This window comes from Accipiter gentilis, unplaced genomic scaffold (assembly GCF_929443795.1).
Source record: "Accipiter gentilis unplaced genomic scaffold, bAccGen1.1, whole genome shotgun sequence".
NCBI classification, from domain to species: Eukaryota; Metazoa; Chordata; class Aves; order Accipitriformes; family Accipitridae; genus Astur; species Astur gentilis.
Genome location: NW_026060824.1, coordinates 686,444 through 710,990, shown reverse-complemented (window position 1 = coordinate 710,990; position 24,547 = coordinate 686,444). Strand labels below are relative to the sequence as shown.

Here is a 24,547-nt window from a genome sequence, read left to right as displayed (position 1 = left end):
GCAGGGCTGCAGGAAGTGATTGCAGGGCTCTGACCGCAAGCAGAGTGGCTGCAGCACTCGTGTTTGACCCTCAAACCTTGCCTCATCAGTGCCTTTACGGTAGCTGGAGATCCTCATACTTAACACATGAGGAGTTGCAGGCGTGATCTGTACCAGCAGTGGCTTAGGAACCTGGACCGGGGCTAAGCCCCAGCAAGAGCCTTTGCACAGAGCTGTTGCTCTGCAGCTCCCGGGCTTGCCTCCCAAAACTCCTCATCCAGCAAAATCCCCCACACTTATGCGGAGCTTTGATTCTCGGGGCTCCGCTGTTCCTCTTGCTGATGCTAATGCTCTTGGTGGCATCAGTTCCCATAATCACGGATTGCTGTGTAAAATATTTATTGCAGGACTGATCCTTCTGAGATTGTTATCCTGGATGAAATGTCACAAATGACCGTATGGAAGGCTCTCACTTTGAAGACAGAAACCCTTTGAATCCAGGGAGGAAAAAGGTAAAGGATTGCACGTGAACGTGACCGTGCTACTCTGCAAGCGACGGCGCACGCCTACGCTTTTCCCACGCTTTGGCCGGCAAGGCTGAGCAAACGGCCTGTCCCTGGGAACAGGCATTGTGGACCGTGGCATGTAAACCAGCTCCTCTCTGCTGGGGTGGTCCCCCAAACAGGGCTGAATCAGCAGCAGGTGGCAGGTCTTCCACTGATGATGCTCTCCCTCTTTTTCTCTCCCCTTCGCCTTTCCCCACTCCCGCTTTTCACGTTTAGGAATCTTGACTTTGAAGGAGAGGAGTGAGAGCGTGACTCGGGGATGTGCCAACGCAGACAGAGGGAGAAAGCGCTTTGTTTCAGTTGGAGGATTCCCATTAAAGCCATGCAGATGTTTTCAGTTATCCTTGGTGTGCTTCAGGCATTCAGTATCTCTAGACCAGCAAGCTGAGGTGAAGGTCACAGTCAAGGGGAGTTTGGTGGTGTTAAGTCTGTGTGCGTACGTGCGTGTGGGGGTGTGGGTTTGTAGTGGTAGAGGGACTGCTACTGCTTTATCATTCAGTGCTCTTCTTTTAATACCTAATTCCTCCTCTTTTTTTTTCCCCTCTTTTTTCCAAATGTAAACTGGGAATGTCCAAAATAATTTTCTGTTATAGTTGATGCATTCTCCACTTTCTTCTTGATCATGACCGGGTTTTTGGTCTGGTTTGGGGTCCTGGCTTTAATTCACTCTTATGTCTCTTACTGGTACGAGAGGGATGCCCTCTGCAGCAGGGCAGCATAGAGAGCGTCCGAGCAGTTGGCCTAAGGTGAAAGAAAACATTTGCTCCCTGTGCTCCAGTTTTACCTCTCTTGGTTGGTTTGGTTTTGGGTTTGTTTTTTTTTGCTTTGGCTCTGCCATCAGCCTGGGAGCTGCAAAATGCAGAACTGCCACCTTCTTGTCCCTTGGCTGTAAACTGCATCTAAGGGAGCACTTCAGGTATTTGATTTTGAATACACTGTATGGTCACAGGAGTGGCCAGATGAGACCTGGGGCTCTGTGTCCCTGGGCTGCTCCCTCTGTTGTTCCTCCACTTTCCTTCTGTATTGGATCTGGCTGAGTTGGAGTTCCTTTACCCCACAGCAGCCCTCGTAGTGCTGTGCTCTGTACTGGTAGCTAGAAAGCTGTTGATAACACAGCAGTGTTTTGGCCATGGCTGAGCGGTGCTGGCACAGCATCAAGGCTGTCTCTCTAACATTCCCCCGTCTCCAGTAGGCTGGGGGTGGGCAAGATCTTGGGAGGCGACGTAGCCAGGAAGAAGAGGCATCTAGGTAGCAAGTAAATCTTAGGTCCCTTCAGATGCTGGGGACCCTGCGTTCATGCAGCATTGGGCAGACCCCAGATGGATTTTCCCTTGGCACGCTTTACGGTGGAGAAGCGGAGAAGTTCCTCCTTTTGGTCATTCACGGTATTATGCAACTTTTCTTAGAAGAAAACACCTCTGTGCGTAAAGGATGTTCACACGCGGACTTCTCGCTGCACTTTAGGTAACGGCAGGGCTGCGCAGGTGGCGTAATCGCTGGTACCAAGCAGGAGCTGCCTGGAGGCTCCTCTGTTACAGTCAACCAGCTCCGTTTATCCTGCGGCCAAGGGACATGTGTAGGGACGCAGCCTGAAGGCCACGCTGCACGTACAGCGCAGCACAGACCTGCACCCGCTCAGGGTAACTGTTAGGTGGATCCCTAACTCCTGGAGGTACAGTGATCTCCCAGTCAGGATCTCTGCACCAGGCTGTGAAACTGCACGGTAACTCGGGAACCGGAGAAGGTCCAGATCTGGAGGGGATGGTTAACCACAGGGCCTCACGTTGAACCTCCTCTAAGCTCGTCCTGTGCTTACAGGGTTCTCGAGCTTCTCGGGCATCTCCCAGACTGGCCGGTTACTGCCAGCTCCCTCGTTCCTACGTTCCCCTCCCTGCCTGCCTGCCCCACTTTGGCCCCTGCAGCAGCACTCAGCTGAGCACCCTCCGTTGCTCCTGGGGAAAGAGCGTCCTCCTTGCTCTCCGTGGCGTTCCCCCAGCACATGGTGCTGTAGCAAGGACAAGGCAGTCAGATACAGACACAGCCTGTTGAACAGAGCGTCCTGCACGCAGTGCTTCCGATAGAGCAGCTCAGGAGCAAGGAGGTGAGCTGGGTGTGCTGCCTCTCACAAAGAGCATTCTACATCGGCGACCTTCCCCGTTGGACCCTCTGCAGCCTCTCTTTTTCCCGGTGTTGTAGGTGTTAGGTTGTGTGGTTAAAGGTTCATCTCCACAAACGCAGAGGAGGACAAAGGAGCAATGGCAGGCAGGGGAAGCCCAGTGACCTAGGCAGAGGCAAGGGAGCACCCTGCTGTGGCTTTTGCCAGGGCTGTCACAGGAGAGGGCTCGACCACATTGCCTGGGTATGAGGCTCACCAGACAAGTATTGACTCTCCCTTGCTCACTTCACAGACTGACGGGGGGAATGCGCTTCTGTGGCCATGCCCTGCCTCTGAAGCCCGGCCGTAGACAAAAAACCGGCTCAAACTGTGAAGGTTACCAGGCAACACGTGACTGGGTGCACGTGTGCGGCAAGGTCTGTGCGTGTGAATGTCTGAAACTGAGTTCTGAGCTGTCAAGCAGAAGCCTGCTTCTTGCTACACGCAGCCAGCGTGGGCTGGTTGTAAATTTGGGTAACACCTGGAATAATCAAAAGTGGCGTGTCCCGAATCCTACAGTTAGTAAAGAGCTAGGAGAGAGAAGCCTTAATTTGGAGGCTGATCAGGCATTGTACTGCTCACATAGACAGATTAGGAAAACTGGGGGCGTGGGGTTCCAGAAAGAAGAGGTGGTGTCAAAAAGAAGGGTTCCCAGAAAGAAGAAGGGATCTTGAAGAGAAGCAAGGGACCCAGGAAGGAAAAGGTGAAGATCCTGGCTGGAGGAAATATCCTGGAAGTGGCAGAAGATCTTGGAGACCAGAGAGCCGCGTGGAGACAAGTGCCAGGGGATGCCCAGGGACCTTGACCAGCACCCTGCGAAACTGGTAAGGGCAAGCAGCTGCACAGCAGGAACCAAGGTGACGTTCTGCCTGACCTTCCCGGACCTGCAGTAGCTGGGATAGGGGAGTTGGATCAAGCAACTGCAGGATTCAGTAGGAATGCATTTCACGAAGGTAAAGAGGACACAGCAGTGGCTTGGAAATGCTGGTTGGTTTAATGGTAAAACTGGAATTATTCTGTGAACTGTGCATTCCTTTTAATATGGACTTAATTTAAAATAGCTGCTTTGAAGTTGTTCTGACTTCACCTTAATCGACACCTGCAATCTTCATCATTTTATCTCCTCCAACAGCCAAACCATACCCTGCCCCTCCCCACCCCCTGCAAAAAAAACCCCAAAACCAACCCAGGAAAAGAAAGACTTCAAGGGCAAGCTAGGCAGCAAAGTTGTGCGAGATTGGTCAAACTGCTCAAAGTTTGCCGAGAGATTGGAGCTTGCAATTCAGATGTACGTCGCTCAGCGTGGGGAGGGTAGTACGCACCTTTCACTGGAGTCAGAGGGAAAAACGGGGAGAAGGGAGCTGCAGCGTAAAGAGTAAAGGACCTGACATTCTTAGGAAAACTCTCCTTTTTCTTTCCTTTTCCTTGCTCCTTCGCTTCCAGATCTCCGTGGTCGCAGTTTGTGCTGCCTCACCTCCAGCACAGCGTGCAGAATGAAACGACGGTCACAGAATTCGTCCTCCTGGGGTTCTGCAGCACCCCAGCCCTGCAGCGCTGCCTCTTTGGCCTTTTCTCTGCCCTCTGCTCTGCCACTCTGATGGGAAACGCACTTGTCTTTCTGCTTATCTGCCCGGACTACTGCCTCCACAGCCCCATGTACTTCTTCCTCTGCCACCTCTCCATCGCGGACATCTGCTACGCCTCCAGCAATGTCCCCCATATGCTAAGGAGCCTCCTTGGACAAGGCAGAACCCCCTCCTTTGCTGGGTGTGGGGCACAGAGCCATCTTTATTTAATCTTTGCACTTACAGCGTGCGTGCTGCTGGCCGTCATGTCTCATGTTCGCTACGTGGCAATCTGCCGTCCCCCGCGCTATGCCCTCATCGTGATCTGGAGGCTGCGCCTCACCCTTGCCACATTTCTGTGGGCTTTGGCGTTCGTATTTGGTACACTGCAAGCCTCTCTGGCTTTACACCTGCCTTTCTGTGGCCCCTGCGAGGTTGTCCACTTCTCCTGTGAAATTCTTGCTGTCTCAAAGCTGGCCTGCCCTGCCGCTCCTGCCAATAAAGTCCTGATCTTTGCTGTTTGTGTGTGCTTCTTCCTCTTCCCTTTAGCCTTAATCCTGATTTGCTCCCTGGACAGCCTGGCCACCGATCTGCGCATCCGCTCTGTGCCAGGATGGCACGAAACCACCTCCACGTGTGGCTCCCACCCGACCGTGGTGGGTGTCTTTTATGGAAACGCCATCTTCGTGTACGCGGGGCCCGGGAGCGGTAACTCCTCTGGGAGGGAGAAAGTTCTTTCCCTTTTCTACAGTCTCGTCAGCCCCAGTTTGAACCCCGTCATTGACAGTCGGAGGAACAAGCAGGTGAAGGAAGCCTTGCTGAAGCTTCAGAGAAGGAAGAGGGTCTTTCATTCCGTCTAGCTGGCGCTCTAGGCTTTCACCTGTCTCCTGTCTTTCTGCTCTGTCTTCTTGAGCTCTTGGGGAATGTTAAGTGGTTAAAACGTAACACAACACATGGGTATTCAAATGCATTTGTCTCTTGTTTCTCTGTGCAGTCTGATGAATATCATGACACAAAATGACTCATTCCTTGTATTGCAAATAACTAATTCTTGTTCCTCAGATGCAGCCGTCCTAGACAGGTAGTATGTTTCACCGGAACTGTTGACCCAAGTGGAAAAAACAGTCTTCTCGGTTCTAGCTAGCAGTCAGGATAAACTACTGTGTAGCAGGGTTTTTTTCTGAATCTACCCATTGATCCAATAAGATATTCTTTTTCCTTACCGTATTTGTACCTCTTGTTATCCTCAGGATGCTAGAGCTTCAGCTCTACTGTTAGAAAGAAAAAGAGAGAAAACATGATGCTGCTAATGGGTTTTGCCTCTCAGGAGGGTGAACGAGCCTGTGAAGGGTTTTCTTTCTGCACACTTTTGAGCCTGACACCTCTCATGCAGGAATGTTCTCTATTCTGGAGAGTTTTTGCTCAAAGCAGAGCTGGCTCCTGCCCAGGCACTAAGTTTTCCAAGCGGGAAGGGTCTAGGGGTGCGTGGCTTTAAATAGCTGCCTGGATCCGCATCATAGCTTGTGATTTCATAATGGTCCCTATTGTGTCTCTGGAGTTGGTGCACACTGGGTGCCACTTAGCTCCTCCCGTGAGGGCTACTCCATCAGTCCCTGGGGAATCGGGCCCCTGACTGACCTGGAGGTTCAGTTGTCCCCAAAACCCAGTGACTGACGTGAGGATGAACCCAAACGGGCGTTACAAAATGACACTTCTGGAAGAGTTACAGGTAGCGCGGCCGGGGCTCAAAAGTGCAGTTTTGTGGGTTGGGTTTTTTTTTTCCATTTTGGAAATCACTTTTTTAGACAGGAACCTCAAGAACAAAGCGGGAGGTGGGGTTTTTTTTTGTCTGAAACACTCATCCCTCTCCTGCTGTATTAAATACGTCCAGACTCTCGTGTTATACAGTACAGGTGATGTTATGGGCTGTTTTATTTGCGTATGGGAAGAAAAACCTCCTACAAGTCCGTGGTTTTAGGGCTGTGCCTGAAGGAGGAGGAGGCACGCAGAGGCGTGATGGCTCGTGGACTCGCGTGGATGCAGGGGTGGGTGATGTCTGGGAGGACGTAAGGGAGCTCTCCACCCCCAGCCCCAACTTTTCCCTTCTTGTCATTGCTAAACAGAGACATGACGAGGAGGCAGTGATTGACCGGGGAAGAAGGAGCAACGCTGTCAGTATTTGCTATGAGAAGGAGGAGTTGGAAGGTGAGTCTCTGCTGAGATCCTGGTGGAGGAGCCACTAGCCCAGCGCGTTTTCCCATTGCACAAAGTCTCTCCAGTGTGCCTTGTTGGGTGTCAAATCATGTGCAGCGAAACGTGCCGCGCTTCTCAATAAAGCAACACAGTTATTGTCACATTTTTTACTATTATGGCTTTTTAAACGGAGGGAAAAAGCCTCCCGGGAGGCCACGGTGTGAGTTGTAGCCACGGGGCTTGATAATTCACGGCTTTTTTTCTCGCAGAGGTTGCTCCTGGCTTGGAGAGGTCAGGAGAATCATTTCAGGGCTGCAGACACGGGGCTGTGATTTTCTTTTTTTGTTCTGGAGTTCATTGCAATGGGACTGATTTGATCGTCTCTTGTCGCCTCGTGCCATACAGAGCTTTTGAAAATAATTAGCTCGTGTTGCTGCTTAATGAGCAAGTCTGAGTGTTGTCCAGCCGAAGCTGGAATTTGAGAAGAGGTCCGATACTTTCAGGGCACTTTTAGATGACCCGGAGCCAACACTTGTTGTTGCTGTGTTGTTGCAAAGCTCGAGTAAAATAGGCTTGGAAAAAAGGACGTCCAGTGAAAATAACATTAAGGGAAGCTGGCGTTGCTCCTGGGATTGAACCGTGGCTTAGCAAGGCACCGGCCACCTCAACTATTGCCGCAATGCCGAGAGCGCTGCAAAAAACGCTGCTTTTTCGCAGGCCACCGGACCCTGTACGTGGGCGCGCAGATGCCACTGGTTAGGCAGAGCCACCGGCATCACCGACGCCACAGCCAGAAGCATCGGGAAGGGGAACGGGAGAAGGAGTCTGCCCCGACAGAGCAGGGCTACCACTGTAAGTCCCACCGCGGCATTCGCTAAACTGGGGGCAACGTGGGCACTGGGGCCTTCTGCAAGCACGTCCCCGTGGCTAGTTTGAGTGAGTTGCTGTTCTTCCGAGGGAAAGTGGCCTTATTGAGCAACACCCTCTTTTTCCCAAGTTTTACTTTCTTTTTTTTTTTTTTCTTTTTTTTTTCTTTTTTTTTGTTTTTTTAAGTGCAGTTAAATGCATAATGGGTTTAGGCTCGTCTTCCTTAGAGGGATCCTGGCTTTAAAAATGGCAATGTGGGGAAGGAAAGCAGCCCATCCTTATGCAGAGGTGGACCAGATGCTTCTCCTTCTTCACGGCTCTGTGCAAGCCCAGAGAGACGCAGAGGAGAGGGGCCAGCCCAGTGTTTATGGCTGCACTGGTGCTGATGGCCACTTTGCACGTGAGGGTGACAAGCTGTGTTCAGGCGCAGTAACGGGATGGGTCTTTGCCTTCTGCCCCCAGGCTCCCCGTCCCAGCGGGTGCAGTTCATTCTCAGGACCAAGGAGGACGAGCAGCACATCCCTCACCACTTGTTCTCCGAGCTGGATGAGATCTGTGTAAAAGAGGGCCGAGATGCCGAGTGGAAGGAAACGGCAAGGTAAATCCCTGCTGCTTTGGCTGCGGTGGGAGAGGAGTCCCCGCACTGGCAGCGCCCGTGGGCTCTGCTTTCTCCTCTCCAGGACGCGAAGCTTTTGCAGCTGCAGGTGGCGGCACGAGGAGCCTTCTCCTCTTGCCACCCCGTGGCTCTGTCAAAGGGGCTGCAGAGCTGGGGCTGTTTTCGTGCAATGGGGCTGATCGCACCCGATGTCCGCAGGTGGCTGAAGTTTGAGGAGGACGTGGAAGACGGCGGCGAGCGCTGGAGCAAGCCCTACGTTGGCACGCTGTCCTTGCACAGCCTCTCCGAGCTGAGGAGCTGCATCAGCAATGGGTCGGTGCTGCTGGACGTTTGTGCCAACAGCATCGAAGAGATTGCAGGTACCGTGGGCACTGCATCTCTCCGGGAATGGCCGAGCTCAGCTCACCACGGTGCTCTTCACTCCCAAATCAAACCCTGCCCCAATGGCACGTCCTTTTCCAGAAGTGCCACTGTGTTTTTCTCATGAGCTGTTTTTGGATGTAGACTGGGCGTGCAACAGTCGCACTGTTTTTTTATTCCAATATGGGGTCCTTTTGAAAGCAGTTTGTGGAGTTGGAGAAGCCACTAGAGAATATTCTGCAGCCAAAAAGGAGTGTGTGTCAGGGCTTAGCAGGCTGCTCTTAGAAATACGGAGTCTGCGTAAGAGCTGAACCACCTTAAAGGAACTATTTCTTACAAGCTGTTTCCTCGCATTCTTTGTTTTACTTTTGCCTTAACATCCAGCATTTAAGAGTTTTAAGGCAGAGTTTCTCTGGCGATGACCAAGCAGTGTATTTCTGTGGGGAAGATACTTGAAGTTAATTGCAAAAGCCACTTTGGAGAAGTTATCTTTGACTGGCAGCAGGTCTCCATTCAGCCCTTTCAAGGGCTGGAGAAGTCGGAGCCGTTCTTAGCATGTTTCTCCCTGGGCTCAGCAAATTGCACTCGATCAGCACGGGAAACTGGGAACGTCTGTGCTATAGATTGCTTATAATTTGGGTAAACGTGTAGAGTCAGAAAGGCCAGGTCGGGCAAGAAAATTGCATTATTTAGAATGGGAAATATTTATCTTAGCGGAATGATGAATAAGCACTTGGATGATGTTTCTTAGCAAAAGAAAATTCTCGTTTTCACTGCAAAGGCTGAACATTATTAAAAGGCCTTGCTATGCAAGGCTGAGCGGGCATTAGGGTGCAGCCTGTGTGGCACAGCTTTCCCTGGGGGCTTTGGGGGTCGGGACTTGTTGGGGTTTCTGCTCTGATGGCTTTGTTTCCCTTTGCCATCCTCAGATATGATCCTGGCCCAGCAAGAACAGTCCACGGAGTTTGACGAGCACGTGCGGGCGCAAGTTCGAGAAGTCCTTCTGAGGAAGCACCACCATCAGAACGAGAAGACAACCAACCTTCTCCCCGCTGTCTGCTCGTTTGCTGATGTGAGCAAGAGGCAGTCGGACCTGCACCTCCTCTACAAGCCAGGTGAGGGTTTCTGCAGGGCTGTGGCCCCATTAGACTTGCCCAGGCAAAGGAGAAGCGTCCCAGTTGCTCCTTGTCCATCTTTCTGAGTGTCTTTCTTTTTCCTACCAGCCCAAACAATCACCCCTTGTCCTTCTCCCACCGCTGCGGAAGCTAAAGATGGGGTGACCCGTGAGAGCAGAGCTATGGATTTAAGCAAGGTGAGACACTCGTAGCTTTCTTAACGCCTTTAGGGCCAGATTTGCTCTTGCAGAGTGTGCTGCAGAGCGCTGTGGGCTTTGCTTTTGGGGTAATTGCCTGAAAATCGCTTGTCGTGCCCAGGCGGAGCTGCACTTGATGAAGAAAATTCCCACCGGGGCTGAAGCATCCAACGTGCTCGTAGGAGAGCTGGATTTCCTTCACCAGCCCATCGTGGCATTTGTCCGCCTGAGCCCGGCTGTCCTCCTCTCAGGCATGACGGAAGTTCCCATCCCAACAAGGTGCGAATGAGAAGCGCAAATTTCTTCCGTAAAAAAGACACCCAACCAAACATCAAGTTGCAGGCATCAGTTTGGTGTCCCAAGGGAACAAGGCTAGTGGGAGGGGGAGCAAGCACGTTTCCCCCACCCACGTCTCCTCGCCTTCATTTCTCCATTCCCTGCTGTAGCTTTTAAACCCATCGGCCAATTGTAATGAAAGTTGGCCCCCAAATTACATTTGCCGTCTGTTTTGAAGAATTTCAAATTCATCGCGGCATCGCTGAGCCTACGTGTCCCGTCTTGAGCCACGCTCTGGGCTGGGAGCTGCCAGGGCTTTCCTTGGGTGCTCTTGGAGCAAAGACACCTTCTTCTCTCTCTCATTTTCTTTTTCTTGCCCAGGTTCCTGTTTGTTTTGCTTGGACCAGAAGGAAAAGCCCATCAGTACCATGAGATCGGCAGGTCCATGGCCACTATCATGACGGATGAGGTGCGACAAGATGAGATAGCTCCGGGTCATTTTTGCCTTTCTTCAGCTCTCCCTGTCTCTGAAGTAGTGAGGAAGAGGATTTGCTGTCCCAGCTGCCCGCAGCTCTCCAAATAGCCCAGCCCTCTTTCTCACCCCAAAGCAAACACGCAGATTTGCATCACCCCACATCCTGGAGGCTGAAATCCCGCCCGGGGTGCATCCTGCACCTCATCCTTCTCGCCGGGGTCCCCAGCACGCTGTCCCCAGTGGTGGCATTGCCAGGGCCAGTAAAACTTCTCTTGCTCTTTAAGCAGAAGGGTATGGTGTGCCATGGGGGACGGGGGCCTCGTGGGGGAGATGATTACAAGTGCCGTGATGCGCAGATTTTTCCTTTTGGGGGAATATTTCCTGCCCTTTCCAGCAGGGAATTTTGGTGAAAAAGCCTTGCGTTTAGCCAAGAGCTTATTGCACTGGTTAGGACATCCGAGCTGGGTTGTCCTCTCACCAGGTTGTCTTCTATTGGCAGGTTTTCCGTGACGTTGCCTATAAAGCCAAGAACGGGGCTGACCTCGTGGCTGGCATCGACGAGTTTCTGGATCAGGTCACGGTCTTGCCGCCAGGAGAGTGGGATCCATCAATCCGAATCGAGCCCCCGAAAAACGTCCCTTCGCAGGTGGGTGCCACATCGGCGGGAGGCATGAGGGGGATGGGCAGGATGGCTGGGGATGCTGTTCAGGGGCCCAAATTCACAAGGTCCCACTCTGACACAGTCACAGAGCCAGACCAGAAGCAAAACAAGCCAGTGGTTACAAGTCCATAGCTTTATCTCACTTCCATTTTAACAGGAAAAAAGGAAGATGCCAGGAGCTCTTGATGACAGTGCTTCTCACAGCACGCTGGAGAAACACAGTGGGCCTGAACTGCAGCGGACGGGAAGGTGGGAGCTGTAATAGTTTGGGGTTTTTTTCTGTTTGCCTCTCAAATCTGAGCATGCACCTTCCCTTCTAGCAGGTCTTTGGGGTTAGCTGGTTCAGTGAAGGGGCTCCACATTGCCAGCTTGGTCCCCTGGGCTGGGCAGGGGGGAGATCTGGGCAGCTGGGCTCAGCCCCAACCATCACCGTTGCACGCAGGTTTTCTTGATTTGGGCTGAAGGAGAGTGCTTCTTTTTAGCCACGAAAGTTACTCTATGCTTGTGATTGCCCTTCTGCAGCAAAGCAAAGTCGACGTGTTCCTCCAAGAGAACAGACTCTCTTCTTTTTCCTTCCTGCAGGCTCTTTGGAGGTTTGACCCTGGACGTGAAGCGGAAAGCCCCGTGGTTCTGGAGCGACTTCCGGGATGGTCTGAGCCTGCAGTGCCTGGCGTCCTTCCTCTTCCTCTACTGTGCCTGCATGTCCCCTGTCATCACCTTTGGGGGACTGCTGGGGGAGGCGACCAATGGCCACATAGTGAGCACCTCTCTCTGTTGGGGGGGATGGGGGAGGGTAAAACTCAGGCCAAAGTCCCTGCTGCAGTGAACCGGCTTTGGTTTTTGTTTCTCCCTAACGATTTATTTACTCACGGCCGCCTCTCTTCCCCGGACAGAGTGCCATGGAGTCGCTGCTGGGCGCGTCCATGGCCGGCGTGGTGTATTGCCTCTTTGCCGGCCAACCTCTCACCATCCTCGGCAGCACCGGACCCGTCCTGGTGTTTGAGAAGATCCTCTACAAATTCTGCAAGTAAGGCAGGCTGCCGCAGCTGGGTGCTGCGAGAGCCTTCAGAAGGGGGCAGTGATGGAGAAAAGATGCTTTTCTTTTCTTTTTCTTAGGGGTAGTTGCTAGATTTTAGTGACAGTCCTTTTGTTGCGATGGCTTTGATGGGAGATAAACCACCCTTATTGCCATAAGGTTTATTATTAAGCCCCAGCTTGCTGGCAGCAGGTGACTGGGTGCAAACCCAGCTGGTTTCAGTGTTAGGGCGTCAGGGTGATGTGGGAGAACACCACCTGGCCCAAGAGGGACCTGACCTCAAGCAGCCTCCAAGGTGTTAACACGAGATCCGTGTTAAACAGTGGTAACTAAATAATTGGCCTCTCCTGCTGTGGGTCTACACCCTGCACCACAGCCCCGAGGCTCTCTGTAGTAGTACATGGAAACTGCATTTCCCATCCGCAGCCTTGACACGCTCCAAAATTGCTCCCCGTTTTCCCCAAAGGCAGGCATGGCTCAGGGCCTCTTGCTGGCCTTTCCAGCCTTTGTTTCATTCTGCTTTCCCAGGGAATACACGCTCTCCTATCTGTCTCTGCGGGCGTGCATTGGGCTGTGGACCGCCTTCTTGTGCATAGTGCTGGTGGCCACCGACGCCAGCTGTTTGGTATGCTACGTCACCCGCTTCACGGAAGAAGCCTTTGCCTCCCTCATCTGCATCATCTTCATCTACGAGGCTCTGGAGAAGCTGAGTCACCTGCGAGACACCTACCCTGTGCACATGCACAGCAAGCTGGACTTCCTCACCAGCTACTAGTGGGTTTTTTTCCCCCTGAGAAAGCTGCTGCCCCTTGGCAGGAGCTCCGGGCTGCACCTCCATCACCTTTCCCTTACCCCTGTCTTGGCTTCTCTCCTCCCAGCTGTAAGTGTGAGGCACCGACCCATCCCAGCAACGAAACGCTGCGTTTCTGGGCGAGCAACAAGATCAACGTGTCTGGCATCGCCTGGGAAAACCTCACGGTGACCGTAAGTGCCCCGAGCCACTGCTTCCTCGTGCCGCGTCCATGGGGTCCAGGGGCATTTGCCTGGTGCAAAAGTCAGAGCCCTTCAGGGAATGATGGGCTTCAAACTGTGCTAGTGCTGCTCGGAAAAGTCCTTGCCTAAATGTAGCGTGTGGTTTTAAGCCGCTTGGTCCTGGGGAGGAGAGTCCACCTTGTCCAGTCTACCCCAACGTTGTGGGTAGCAAGTGTCCCCGTCAAGCCTGTTGCAGGACAGTATTTCTGACTGGGAGGAAGGTTAAGTAGTGGGTGGTTTGATTATTGTAGAAGTTGTAGGACTTAAGTTCATGCTTGAAAGGTAGTAGCTGGCCTCCTTAATGGGTTCCTAGTAACTCCAGGCCTTGCTTTCTCGTTCAGTGCTGTCTGTAGGTACGTGCATAAATTTGCTTGTCTGAGCAGCCTCTCAGGCTGTTGTTGCCGGAAGCAGAGCCCGGGCCTAGGGCAGCAGGCTCTTATGGTGGCCTTCATCCCCTCTTGGCCAGGTTCTGCAAGACCTCCCCTGGGGAGGGACGATCTGTCTCTTCTCCTCCTTTCCTACCATGGTTGTCTTTAGCCCTCCTTCCCTCTTCCCTCTCTCTCTATCCCCAAGAGTTTCCAGTGTTTCCTTCCCCTCTGGTGTCTTCTTTAGCCACGATTGCTCGAATGGCAGGCAGAGGATGTGCCAAGGGTGCGTGGTATGGTGTCCCCTCACATCTCATTTCTCCGCTGTGTAGTTCAATGTGTCACTTGTTCAGCTGCTGCTGCTCATTAAATATAAATCTCTATTGGCAGGAGCAGTTACAGGGTCGTGGATCTTGGACCAAGATCCTCAAAACCCCCTAGCTATGCGAGGTTTCCCTGCCGCACGTGCACTGCCTTTGTGTCCTGACGCTCTGTTTCTCCAGGAATGTCGGTATTTGCGTGGGGAGTTTCAAGGACCTGCCTGTGGACGCGACGGCCCCTACACCCCTGACGTGTTCTTCTGGTGCTGCATCCTCTTCTTCGCCACCTTTGCCCTGTCAAGCTTCTTGAAGAAGTTTAAAACCAGCCGCTACTTTCCAACCAGAGTAAGTAGAAGATGGTGGCCAGTGTCCATCTCCACACTCATTTCCCAAAATGGCTTTCCTGGAGCACTAAGCAGTATTTGCCCTGCCTTGGTCAAGCTGGGAAACGTTGGCCTTGCAGGCCAAGCTCTCCAAGAGCTTGGATGTCCCGCACTCATTTCCATGAGTGCAAAATCATCGTAGCATTTCCCACATGCCTCGTGACCTGCCCCAGATTGAAGATTTTGGGGGGTTGATTTATTTTATTTTTATTTTTTTTTCTCCTCAGGTAGTAGGAAGTCAGGTTTCCCAAAGTTTTGGGGGTTGGGGTTGGGGGATTTTTTCCCTACCTTCTGTGCATTATGTGCTCGAGCGGAAAGTAGATTCGAATGAGGAGCTTCCTTTTGAGGACTAAAGGATGCCTCAGTGCCTTGTTGCCATTGTAGCTGTGAGTGTAGCTGTAGTGTCAGACATGTGTTTTCTTATTTTTAATATTATTATTATTATTTTTAGGTTTTGACTTAAACCAACCCTTGTCCGCCTAATTAAGCTTTTTTTATTGTCTGACCCCAGATCTCACAGGGACAAACACAGCAGCAGTATCTAAGCAAGGGATCAGGCTGCATGTGCTCAGAGGGGTGGTGGGATTTGGTTAAGCAGCCTTAATGTTGTGGATGTCTGCAACTCTTGCATCTCGCGTTACGGCCCTGTTTGCCATGCCCCTCTCACCTCTGGTTTCTCGCCCCAGGTACGGTCCACAGTGAGCGACTTTGCTGTTTTCCTCACCATCGTCATCATGGTGCTCCTTGACTTTGTGGTTGGGATCCCATCGCCGAAGCTCCAGGTCCCCCATGCGTTCAAGGTAACGGGATGTTTTGGCACGTGGGGGTGCCACAAGGTGATGCCGGGGCAGGGCAGGGCTGAGTCTGGAGGAGATGCTGGTGGTGTGACCATCTCCTCTTCCACCTCCAAGTGCCTTGCTTCCTCCTGGAAACGAGAAGATGGCCCCAAAACTAGATACCTACAGGGGAAGTATCTAGAGGTGCTTGCAAAGAGGAGACTGGCACTGCTGAAGCCCCCGGGAGAGGGGGACATGAAGCCAGGGCTGGGAGGTGCTCTGACACAGGGAGGGAGGGGAAAATGAAAGCCAGTGGAGTGCCTGGGCTGGGAGACGATGCTGATGCGTGGGCTTTGTTGCAGCCTACCAGAGACGACCGTGGGTGGTTCATCAACCCCATAGGACCCAACCCTTGGTGGACGGTGTTGGCTGCGCTCATCCCAGCTCTGCTCTGCACCATCTTGATATTTATGGACCAGCAGATCAGTGCCGTTATTGTGAACAGGAAGGAGCACAAGCTGAAGGTAAGGGCCTGTGAGGGATGACCCCAGCCCCTTCTGGGCTGCAGGTCTGGGGAGAAGCTCTTATTCCCGATGCTTTCTGAAGGCATTGGTTTGGGACAAGGTCAGGCTGCGTGGCAGGATGCTCTCCTGGATTAACGATGATGCAGGGAGCAAGTGACAGGGCAGTTCAGATGAGCAACCTTTTGGAGGAGCAAATTAATCTTGGAGCAATAGAGAAGTGCGTTTTTGTTTTAAAATGGCAGCAGCAGCAGGTGTGGGGAATGAATTGTTTTGATGCGCTGCCAGGGATAACTCAGAGTCACACCTTCCATCCAAGTGGTACAGTTTTCTTTGTGAGTAGAAAAAATGGTTTGGTGGTTTTGGGTTGTGGGTTGTTGTATTTTGGAGAAGTATTTATCGCACAAGCTCTGCATATCCATTGTTTCTGAACTCCTGCCAGATTTTCATGCCACGTGCTTGTGCAAAGCCTGCATACACGCTTGCTTGTTTCCATTTCTTGTTTTGAATTCTGAAGAAGTTGACTTGTGCTCGAGCAGGGTTTGAGTCTGACTTGCGACGTTATCCTTGCTCTTGTGCTATGGGATGCTCTGTTTCTTGTTTTCCTGCCTGCAGAAAGGATGCGGGTACCACCTGGACCTTTTTGTGGTGGCCGTGATGCTCGGGGTGTGCTCTGTGATGGGGCTGCCCTGGTTTGTGGCTGCGACCGTCCTGTCCATCACCCACGTGAATAGCCTCAAAGTAGAGTCTGACTGCTCAGCTCCAGGAGAACAACCCAAGTTTCTGGGGATACGAGAGCAGAGAGTCACTGGCTTGCTGATCTTTGTGCTCATGGGCTGCTCCGTCTTCTTCACTTCTGTGTTAAAGGTGAGAGGAAAATGCAAACCACCCAACAACCGCGAGCTTGTTGGAGGTTACAGCAAAACAGTCCCCTCTCTGCAGGCCTGAGTAGTTAGTTGTGGAGCGGAGGAGGAGGAGGTGATCCCAACCCTTGGGGCTTGACCCACGGTGGGAACCAGCCTCGGTTAGGCTTTGCAGCCCTTCAGGCCCCCGTTTGGTGTGCTCGAGGCGAGCAAGCAACGCAACTGCTTGAATTTTTGGGTGTCTTTCAGGCCCGCCCATGTTTATGGGTTACAGTTGAGCATATTCAGACCAGCACATCTGCTGTCTTTCAAACAGGCAGCCCTTTACTGGCTGCAATTTGCTCCCCAAATGCCCGGGAGCAGCCGTTCCCAGGAGCTAAACACACTGAGGTCATCCCCGTGGGCTTCCTTGAACGTTCCTCCCACAAAGTAATCTTGTCTCTAGGCTAAAAGGAGGCCTGTGGCCTTTGCCTGTTGCCCCAAGAATAGGCAGAAGTGTTTCTTCTACCGCCAGAGAATGCGGCATAGGGTAGCACGGGTGAAATCGCCTGTTTTCCTCCAACCTTTCTGGAAAATAGGATTATTCTGAGGAGAGGTAACTCCCAAGTTCAGCCTAAAGCAGAGCCTTAGCTCACTCGTGCGCACAAAATGGCAAAAAAATGGTTAAAATCTGACCCATCTCTAAGCCTGAATGGAAGCTGGAAAGCTTCAAGCAATTTTAGGCAGTGCCTGTGGAAGAGGGTGGTAATACTGAAAATGCAATACAGAAAAAGAAACGATTGCATTCTTACTTTTTTTTTTTCTTTCCCCCCCCCAGTTTATACCAATGCCTGTGCTTTATGGCGTCTTTCTCTACATGGGTGTGTCGTCACTCAGAGGAATTCAGGTACGGACTCTTTTACAGCGTGCAGCATGTTGGCTCCCTGGTATTTTGTCTCTGTAGCAGCAGGGAAAAAAAGCAGTGGCATGGGAAAAACTTCTCGCAGAGCAAGCAATGAAACTCTTTTGTGTAAAAAAGAGATTGGTGGAGGTACAGGAGGTATATGGGGCTGGGAGGACCAGGCAAGTTCAGCGCTCTCTGTTGCAGGGTTTAGGGCAGGTCAGTGTTTGGTTACGTGAAAAGCGGGGGAATTTGGTGCAAAGGGAAGGCAGTTTCTACCACTGGTGGAAATCCTCGCGGGGGGATTCAGTGGGCCGAGAAATGCTAATAATGGAATGGCATGGAATAGTTGCCGTTTGGTGGGCAGCTCTCAGGGCCAAGCCGGTTTATAGATGGAGCGAAGGGAAAATGGGTGCTGCTCCCAGGAGGAATGCGGTGGGATCCAGGATTTCTGACGGCAAGCGAGATGCTGCAAAGTGCCTCCACGTCTCGAGAGGGCCAGAAACTTGCCGCAGTCCCAAGGTGGCAACCTTTCCCTTTTATTTCGCAGTTCTTTGATCGCTTGAAGCTGTTTTGGATGCCGGCGAAACACCAGCCGGATTTCATCTACCTGCGGCACGTGCCCTTGCGAAAGGTGCATTTCTTCACGGCGATCCAGCTGACCTGCCTCGTCCTGCTCTGGACCATCAAGGTGTCCCGTGCCGCCATCATCTTTCCCATGATGGTAAGAGCTGCCACCGCTCAGCAGCGGGGTGTTTGCAGTGTTGGAGTGAGAGGTGGCATCGTCTCTGAGCTCACCGCATCTTCCCTCTTATTCATGAAGGTTTTGGCTCTCGTCTTTGTCCGGAAAGCGATGGATTTCTGCTTCTCAAAGCGAGAGCTCAGCTTTCTGGATGACCTTATGCCAGAAAGGAAGAAGAAGTTGGACGATGCCAGAAATGAAGCCGGAGAAGAAGAAGAGGTAAGGCTTGCTGTGTCCTCGGGGCTGGACATCTCCGTGTGGCTGTGAGATTGCCTGTTTCTCTTACAGCTTGTCTGGAAATGTTGGGGGAAGATCAGCACTCAATCGAAATAGATCCCAATAGCCTGTAACTTTTGTAACCTTTGTTTCCTCAAGTAGCAGTGAGCTGAACGCTTGAATACAGGTGTAATTTTTAAAACGAGTCGTTTTTCACAAAGGTCATTATCATTATGATGATTATTATTAGATGATGATGATGATGCTGCTGTTGCTGCTGCTGCTGGCAAGATTTGCTCATAATCGTGTTTTGAACACACAGTCCCCCTGCCCCGAAATCTTTGGAGTGAACGGTTTCTTCCCTGCTGCACTAATACCTATAGCTGCCAAGGGGCAGAAGCGGAGGGCAGACTGCTAAGTTTGTGCTGGGCATTCAGCTTATCTCCACTTTGATCAAAGACAGAGAACGTGATTTGTCCCTTTTTTACATCAGGAGTCCAGGAGGGTGATGGAAGCTGCTGCTGCTGCAAGTTCAGTTCAGCTGAACGTGGGGAAGACCAGTGATGTGGATATCCCAAAGCAAAGCAGTGACAGGTAAAGCTCCACCAAGCGCCAGGACCCCCGGCAAGATTAGCTTGAAGGTGTTTGGCAGAGTTTTCTCCACTTGCCTCTTTGTGGGGCATCCCACAGAAACCAGCAGGCAGCTTGGTGGGAAAACCAAATTTGGGGGCAGGGCTGCAGGAAGTGATTGCAGGGCTCTGACCGCAAGCAGAGTGGCTGCAGCACTCGTGTTTGACCCTCAAACCTTGCCTCATCAGTGCCTTTACGGTAGCTGGAGATCCTCATACTTAACACATGAGGAGTTGCAGGCGTGATCTGTACGAGCAGTGGCTTAGGAACCTGGACCGGGGCTAAGCCCCAGCAAGAGCCTTTGCACAGAGCTGTTGCTCTGCAGCTCCCGGGCTTGCCTCCCAAAACTCCTCATCCAGCAAAATCCCCCACACTTATGCGGAGCTTTGATTCTCGGGGCTCCGCTGTTCCTCTTGCTGATGCTAATGCTCTTGGTGGCATCAGTTCCCATAATCACGGATTGCTGTGTAAAATATTTATTGCAGGACTGATCCTTCTGAGATTGTTATCCTGGATGAAATGTCACAAATGACCGTATGGAAGGCTCTCACTTTGAAGACAGAAACCCTTTGAATCCAGGGAGGAAAAAGGTAAAGGATTGCACGTGAACGTGACCGTGCTACTCTGCAAGCGACGGCGCACGCCTACGCTTTTCCCACGCTTTGGCCGGCAAGGCTGAGCAAACGGCCTGTCCCTGGGAACAGGCATTGTGGACCGTGGCATGTAAACCAGCTCCTCTCTGCTGGGGTGGTCCCCCAAACAGGGCTGAATCAGCAGCAGGTGGCAGGTCTTCCACTGATGATGCTCTCCCTCTTTTTCTCTCCCCTTCGCCTTTCCCCACTCCCGCTTTTCACGTTTAGGAATCTTGACTTTGAAGGAGAGGAGTGAGAGCGTGACTCGGGGATGTGCCAACGCAGACAGAGGGAGAAAGCGCTTTGTTTCAGTTGGAGGATTCCCATTAAAGCCATGCAGATGTTTTCAGTTATCCTTGGTGTGCTTCAGGCATTCAGTATCTCTAGACCAGCAAGCTGAGGTGAAGGTCACAGTCAAGGGGAGTTTGGTGGTGTTAAGTCTGTGTGCGTACGTGCGTGTGGGGGTGTGGGTTTGTAGTGGTAGAGGGACTGCTACTGCTTTATCATTCAGTGCTCTTCTTTTAATACCTAATTCCTCCTCTTTTTTTTTCCCCTCTTTTTTCCAAATGTAAACTGGGAATGTCCAAAATAATTTTCTGTTATAGTTGATGCATTCTCCACTTTCTTCTTGATCATGACCGGGTTTTTGGTCTGGTTTGGGGTCCTGGCTTTAATTCACTCTTATGTCTCTTACTGGTACGAGAGGGATGCCCTCTGCAGCAGGGCAGCATAGAGAGCGTCCGAGCAGTTGGCCTAAGGTGAAAGAAAACATTTGCTCCCTGTGCTCCAGTTTTACCTCTCTTGGTTGGTTTGGTTTTGGGTTTGTTTTTTTTTGCTTTGGCTCTGCCATCAGCCTGGGAGCTGCAAAATGCAGAACTGCCACCTTCTTGTCCCTTGGCTGTAAACTGCATCTAAGGGAGCACTTCAGGTATTTGATTTTGAATACACTGTATGGTCACAGGAGTGGCCAGATGAGACCTGGGGCTCTGTGTCCCTGGGCTGCTCCCTCTGTTGTTCCTCCACTTTCCTTCTGTATTGGATCTGGCTGAGTTGGAGTTCCTTTACCCCACAGCAGCCCTCGTAGTGCTGTGCTCTGTACTGGTAGCTAGAAAGCTATTGATAACACAGCAGTGTTTTGGCCATGGCTGAGCGGTGCTGGCACAGCATCAAGGCTGTCTCTCTAACATTCCCCCGTCTCCAGTAGGCTGGGGGTGGGCAAGATCTTGGGAGGCGACGTAGCCAGGAAGAAGAGGCATCTAGGTAGCAAGTAAATCTTAGGTCCCTTCAGATGCTGGGGACCCTGCGTTCATGCAGCATTGGGCAGACCCCAGATGGATTTTCCCTTGGCACGCTTTACGGTGGAGAAGCGGAGAAGTTCCTCCTTTTGGTCATTCACGGTATTATGCAACTTTTCTTAGAAGAAAACACCTCTGTGCGTAAAGGATGTTCACACGCGGACTTCTCGCTGCACTTTAGGTAACGGCAGGGCCGCGCAGGTGGCGTAATCGCTGGTACCAAGCAGGAGCTGCCTGGAGGCTCCTCTGTTACAGTCAACCAGCTCCGTTTATCCTGCGGCCAAGGGACATGTGTAGGGACGCAGCCTGAAGGCCACGCTGCACGTACAGCGCAGCACAGACCTGCACCCGCTCAGGGTAACTGTTAGGTGGATCCCTAACTCCTGGAGGTACAGTGATCTCCCAGTCAGGATCTCTGCACCAGGCTGTGAAACTGCACGGTAACTCGGGAACCGGAGAAGGTCCAGATCTGGAGGGGATGGTTAACCACAGGGCCTCACGTTGAACCTCCTCTAAGCTCGTCCTGTGCTTACAGGGTTCTCGAGCTTCTCGGGCATCTCCCAGACTGGCCGGTTACTGCCAGCTCCCTCGTTCCTACGTTCCCCTCCCTGCCTGCCTGCCCCACTTTGGCCCCTGCAGCAGCACTCAGCTGAGCACCCTCCGTTGCTCCTGGGGAAAGAGCGTCCTCCTTGCTCTCCATGGCGTTCCCCCAGCACATGGTGCTGTAGCAAGGACAAGGCAGTCAGATACAGACACAGCCTGTTGAACAGAGCGTCCTGCACGCAGTGCTTCCGATAGAGCAGCTCAGGAGCAAGGAGGTGAGCTGGGTGTGCTGCCTCTCACAAAGAGCATTCTACATCGGCGACCTTCCCCGTTGGACCCTCTGCAGCCTCTCTTTTTCCCGGTGTTGTAGGTGTTAGGTTGTGTGGTTAAAGGTTCATCTCCACAAACGCAGAGGAGGACAAAGGAGCAATGGCAGGCAGGGGAACCCCAGTGACCTAGGCAGAGGCAAGGGAGCACCCTGCTGTGGCTTATGCCAGGGCTGTCACAGGAGAGGGCTCGACCACATTGCCTGGGTATGAGGCTCACCAGACAAGTATTGACTCTCCCTTGCTCACTTCACAGACTGACGGGGGGAATGCGCTTCTGTGGCCATGCCCTGCCTCTGAAGCCCGGCCGTAGACAAAAAACCGGCTCAAACTGTGAAGGTTACCAGGCAACACGTGACTGGGTGCACGTGTGCGGCAAGGTCTGTGCGTGTGAATGTCTGAAACTGAGTTCTGAGCTGTCAAGCAGAAGCCTGCTTCTTGCTACACGCAGCCAGCGTGGGCTGGTTGTAAATTTGGGTAACACCTGGAATAATCAAAAGTGGCGTGTCCCGAATCCTACAGTTAGTAAAGAGCTAGGAGAGAGAAGCCTTAATTTGGAGGCTGATCAGGCATTGTACTGCTCACATAGACAGATTAGGAAAACTGGGGGCGTGGGGTTCCAGAAAGAAGAGGTGGTGTCAAAAAGAAGGGTTCCCAGAAAGAAGAAGGGATCTTGAAGAGAAGCAAGGGACCCAGGAAGGAAAAGGTGAAGATCCTGGCTGGAGGAAATATCCTGGAAGTGGCAGAAGATCTTGGAGACCAGAGAGCCGCGTGGAGACAAGTGCCAGGGGATGCCCAGGGACCTTGACCAGCACCCTGCGAAACTGGTAAGGGCAAGCAGCTGCACAGCAGGAACCAAGGTGACGTTCTGCCTGACCTTCCCGGACCTGCAGTAGCTGGGATAGGGGAGTTGGATCAAGCAACTGCAGGATTCAGTAGGAATGCATTTCACGAAGGTAAAGAGGACACAGCAGTGGCTTGGAAATGCTGGTTGGTTTAATGGTAAAACTGGAATTATTCTGTGAACTGTGCATTCCTTTTAATATGGACTTAATTTAAAATAGCTGCTTTGAAGTTGTTCTGACTTCACCTTAATCGACACCTGCAATCTTCATCATTTTATCTCCTCCAACAGCCAAACCATACCCTGCCCCTCCCCACCCCCTGCAAAAAAAACCCCAAAACCAACCCAGGAAAAGAAAGACTTCAAGGGCAAGCTAGGCAGCAAAGTTGTGCGAGATTGGTCAAACTGCTCAAAGTTTGCCGAGAGATTGGAGCTTGCAATTCAGATGTACGTCGCTCAGCGTGGGGAGGGTAGTACGCACCTTTCACTGGAGTCAGAGGGAAAAACGGGGAGAAGGGAGCTGCAGCGTAAAGAGTAAAGGACCTGACATTCTTAGGAAAACTCTCCTTTTTCTTTCCTTTTCCTTGCTCCTTCGCTTCCAGATCTCCGTGGTCGCAGTTTGTGCTGCCTCACCTCCAGCACAGCGTGCAGAATGAAACGACGGTCACAGAATTCGTCCTCCTGGGGTTCTGCAGCACCCCAGCCCTGCAGCGCTGCCTCTTTGGCCTTTTCTCTGCCCTCTGCTCTGCCACTCTGATGGGAAACGCACTTGTCTTTCTGCTTATCTGCCCGGACTACTGCCTCCACAGCCCCATGTACTTCTTCCTCTGCCACCTCTCCATCGCGGACATCTGCTACGCCTCCAGCAATGTCCCCCATATGCTAAGGAGCCTCCTTGGACAAGGCAGAACCCCCTCCTTTGCTGGGTGTGGGGCACAGAGCCATCTTTATTTAATCTTTGCACTTACAGCGTGCGTGCTGCTGGCCGTCATGTCTCATGTTCGCTACGTGGCAATCTGCCGTCCCCCGCGCTATGCCCTCATCGTGATCTGGAGGCTGCGCCTCACCCTTGCCACATTTCTGTGGGCTTTGGCGTTCGTATTTGGTACACTGCAAGCCTCTCTGGCTTTACACCTGCCTTTCTGTGGCCCCTGCGAGGTTGTCCACTTCTCCTGTGAAATTCTTGCTGTCTCAAAGCTGGCCTGCCCTGCCGCTCCTGCCAATAAAGTCCTGATCTTTGCTGTTTGTGTGTGCTTCTTCCTCTTGCCTTTAGCCTTAATCCTGATTTGCTCCCTGGACAGCCTGGCCACCGATCTGCGCATCCGCTCTGTGCCAGGATGGCACGAAACCACCTCCACGTGTGGCTCCCACCCGACCGTGGTGGGTGTCTTTTATGGAAACGCCATCTTCGTGTACGCGGGGCCCGGGAGCGGTAACTCCTCTGGGAGGGAGAAAGTTCTTTCCCTTTTCTACAGTCTCGTCAGCCCCAGTTTGAACCCCGTCATTGACAGTCGGAGGAACAAGCAGGTGAAGGAAGCCTTGCTGAAGCTTCAGAGAAGGAAGAGGGTCTTTCATTCCGTCTAGCTGGCGCTCTAGGCTTTCACCTGTCTCCTGTCTTTCTGCTCTGTCTTCTTGAGCTCTTGGGGAATGTTAAGTGGTTAAAACGTAACACAACACATGGGTATTCAAATGCATTTGTCTCTTGTTTCTCTGTGCAGTCTGATGAATATCATGACACAAAATGACTCATTCCTTGTATTGCAAATAACTAATTCTTGTTCCTCAGATGCAGCCGTCCTAGACAGGTAGTATGTTTCACCGGAACTGTTGACCCAAGTGGAAAAAACAGTCTTCTCGGTTCTAGCTAGCAGTCAGGATAAACTACTGTGTAGCAGGGTTTTTTTCTGAATCTACCCATTGATCCAATAAGATATTCTTTTTCCTTACCGTATTTGTACCTCTTGTTATCCTCAGGATGCTAGAGCTTCAGCTCTACTGTTAGAAAGAAAAAGAGAGAAAACATGATGCTGCTAATGGGTTTTGCCTCTCAGGAGGGTGAACGAGCCTGTGAAGGGTTTTCTTTCTGCACACTTTTGAGCCTGACACCTCTCATGCAGG

The 24,547-nt window shown here is 52.0% G+C and overlaps 2 protein-coding genes across 2 annotated transcripts in view; one reads left to right on the top strand and one right to left on the bottom strand.

The window, feature by feature from the left end:
* Positions 1 to 24,547, bottom strand: part of LOC126036843 (electroneutral sodium bicarbonate exchanger 1-like) — a 720,476-nt gene that overhangs the window by 131,485 nt on the left and 564,444 nt on the right. The window lies entirely within an intron of this gene.
* Positions 6,380 to 19,347, top strand: LOC126036858 (electroneutral sodium bicarbonate exchanger 1-like; the record flags this gene model as incomplete). The annotated part of the gene is made up of 22 exons (XM_049797071.1): positions 6,380 to 6,470; positions 7,176 to 7,322; positions 7,788 to 7,923; positions 8,140 to 8,300; positions 9,231 to 9,416; positions 9,525 to 9,613; positions 9,735 to 9,892; positions 10,271 to 10,358; positions 10,864 to 11,010; positions 11,183 to 11,274; positions 11,608 to 11,782; positions 11,919 to 12,052; positions 12,590 to 12,835; positions 12,940 to 13,045; positions 13,962 to 14,123; positions 14,848 to 14,961; positions 15,300 to 15,461; positions 16,074 to 16,325; positions 17,139 to 17,207; positions 17,752 to 17,925; positions 18,025 to 18,168; positions 19,282 to 19,347. Coding segments are annotated over exons 2-22 (2,979 nt in total), but the record flags the coding sequence as incomplete, so codon positions are not given.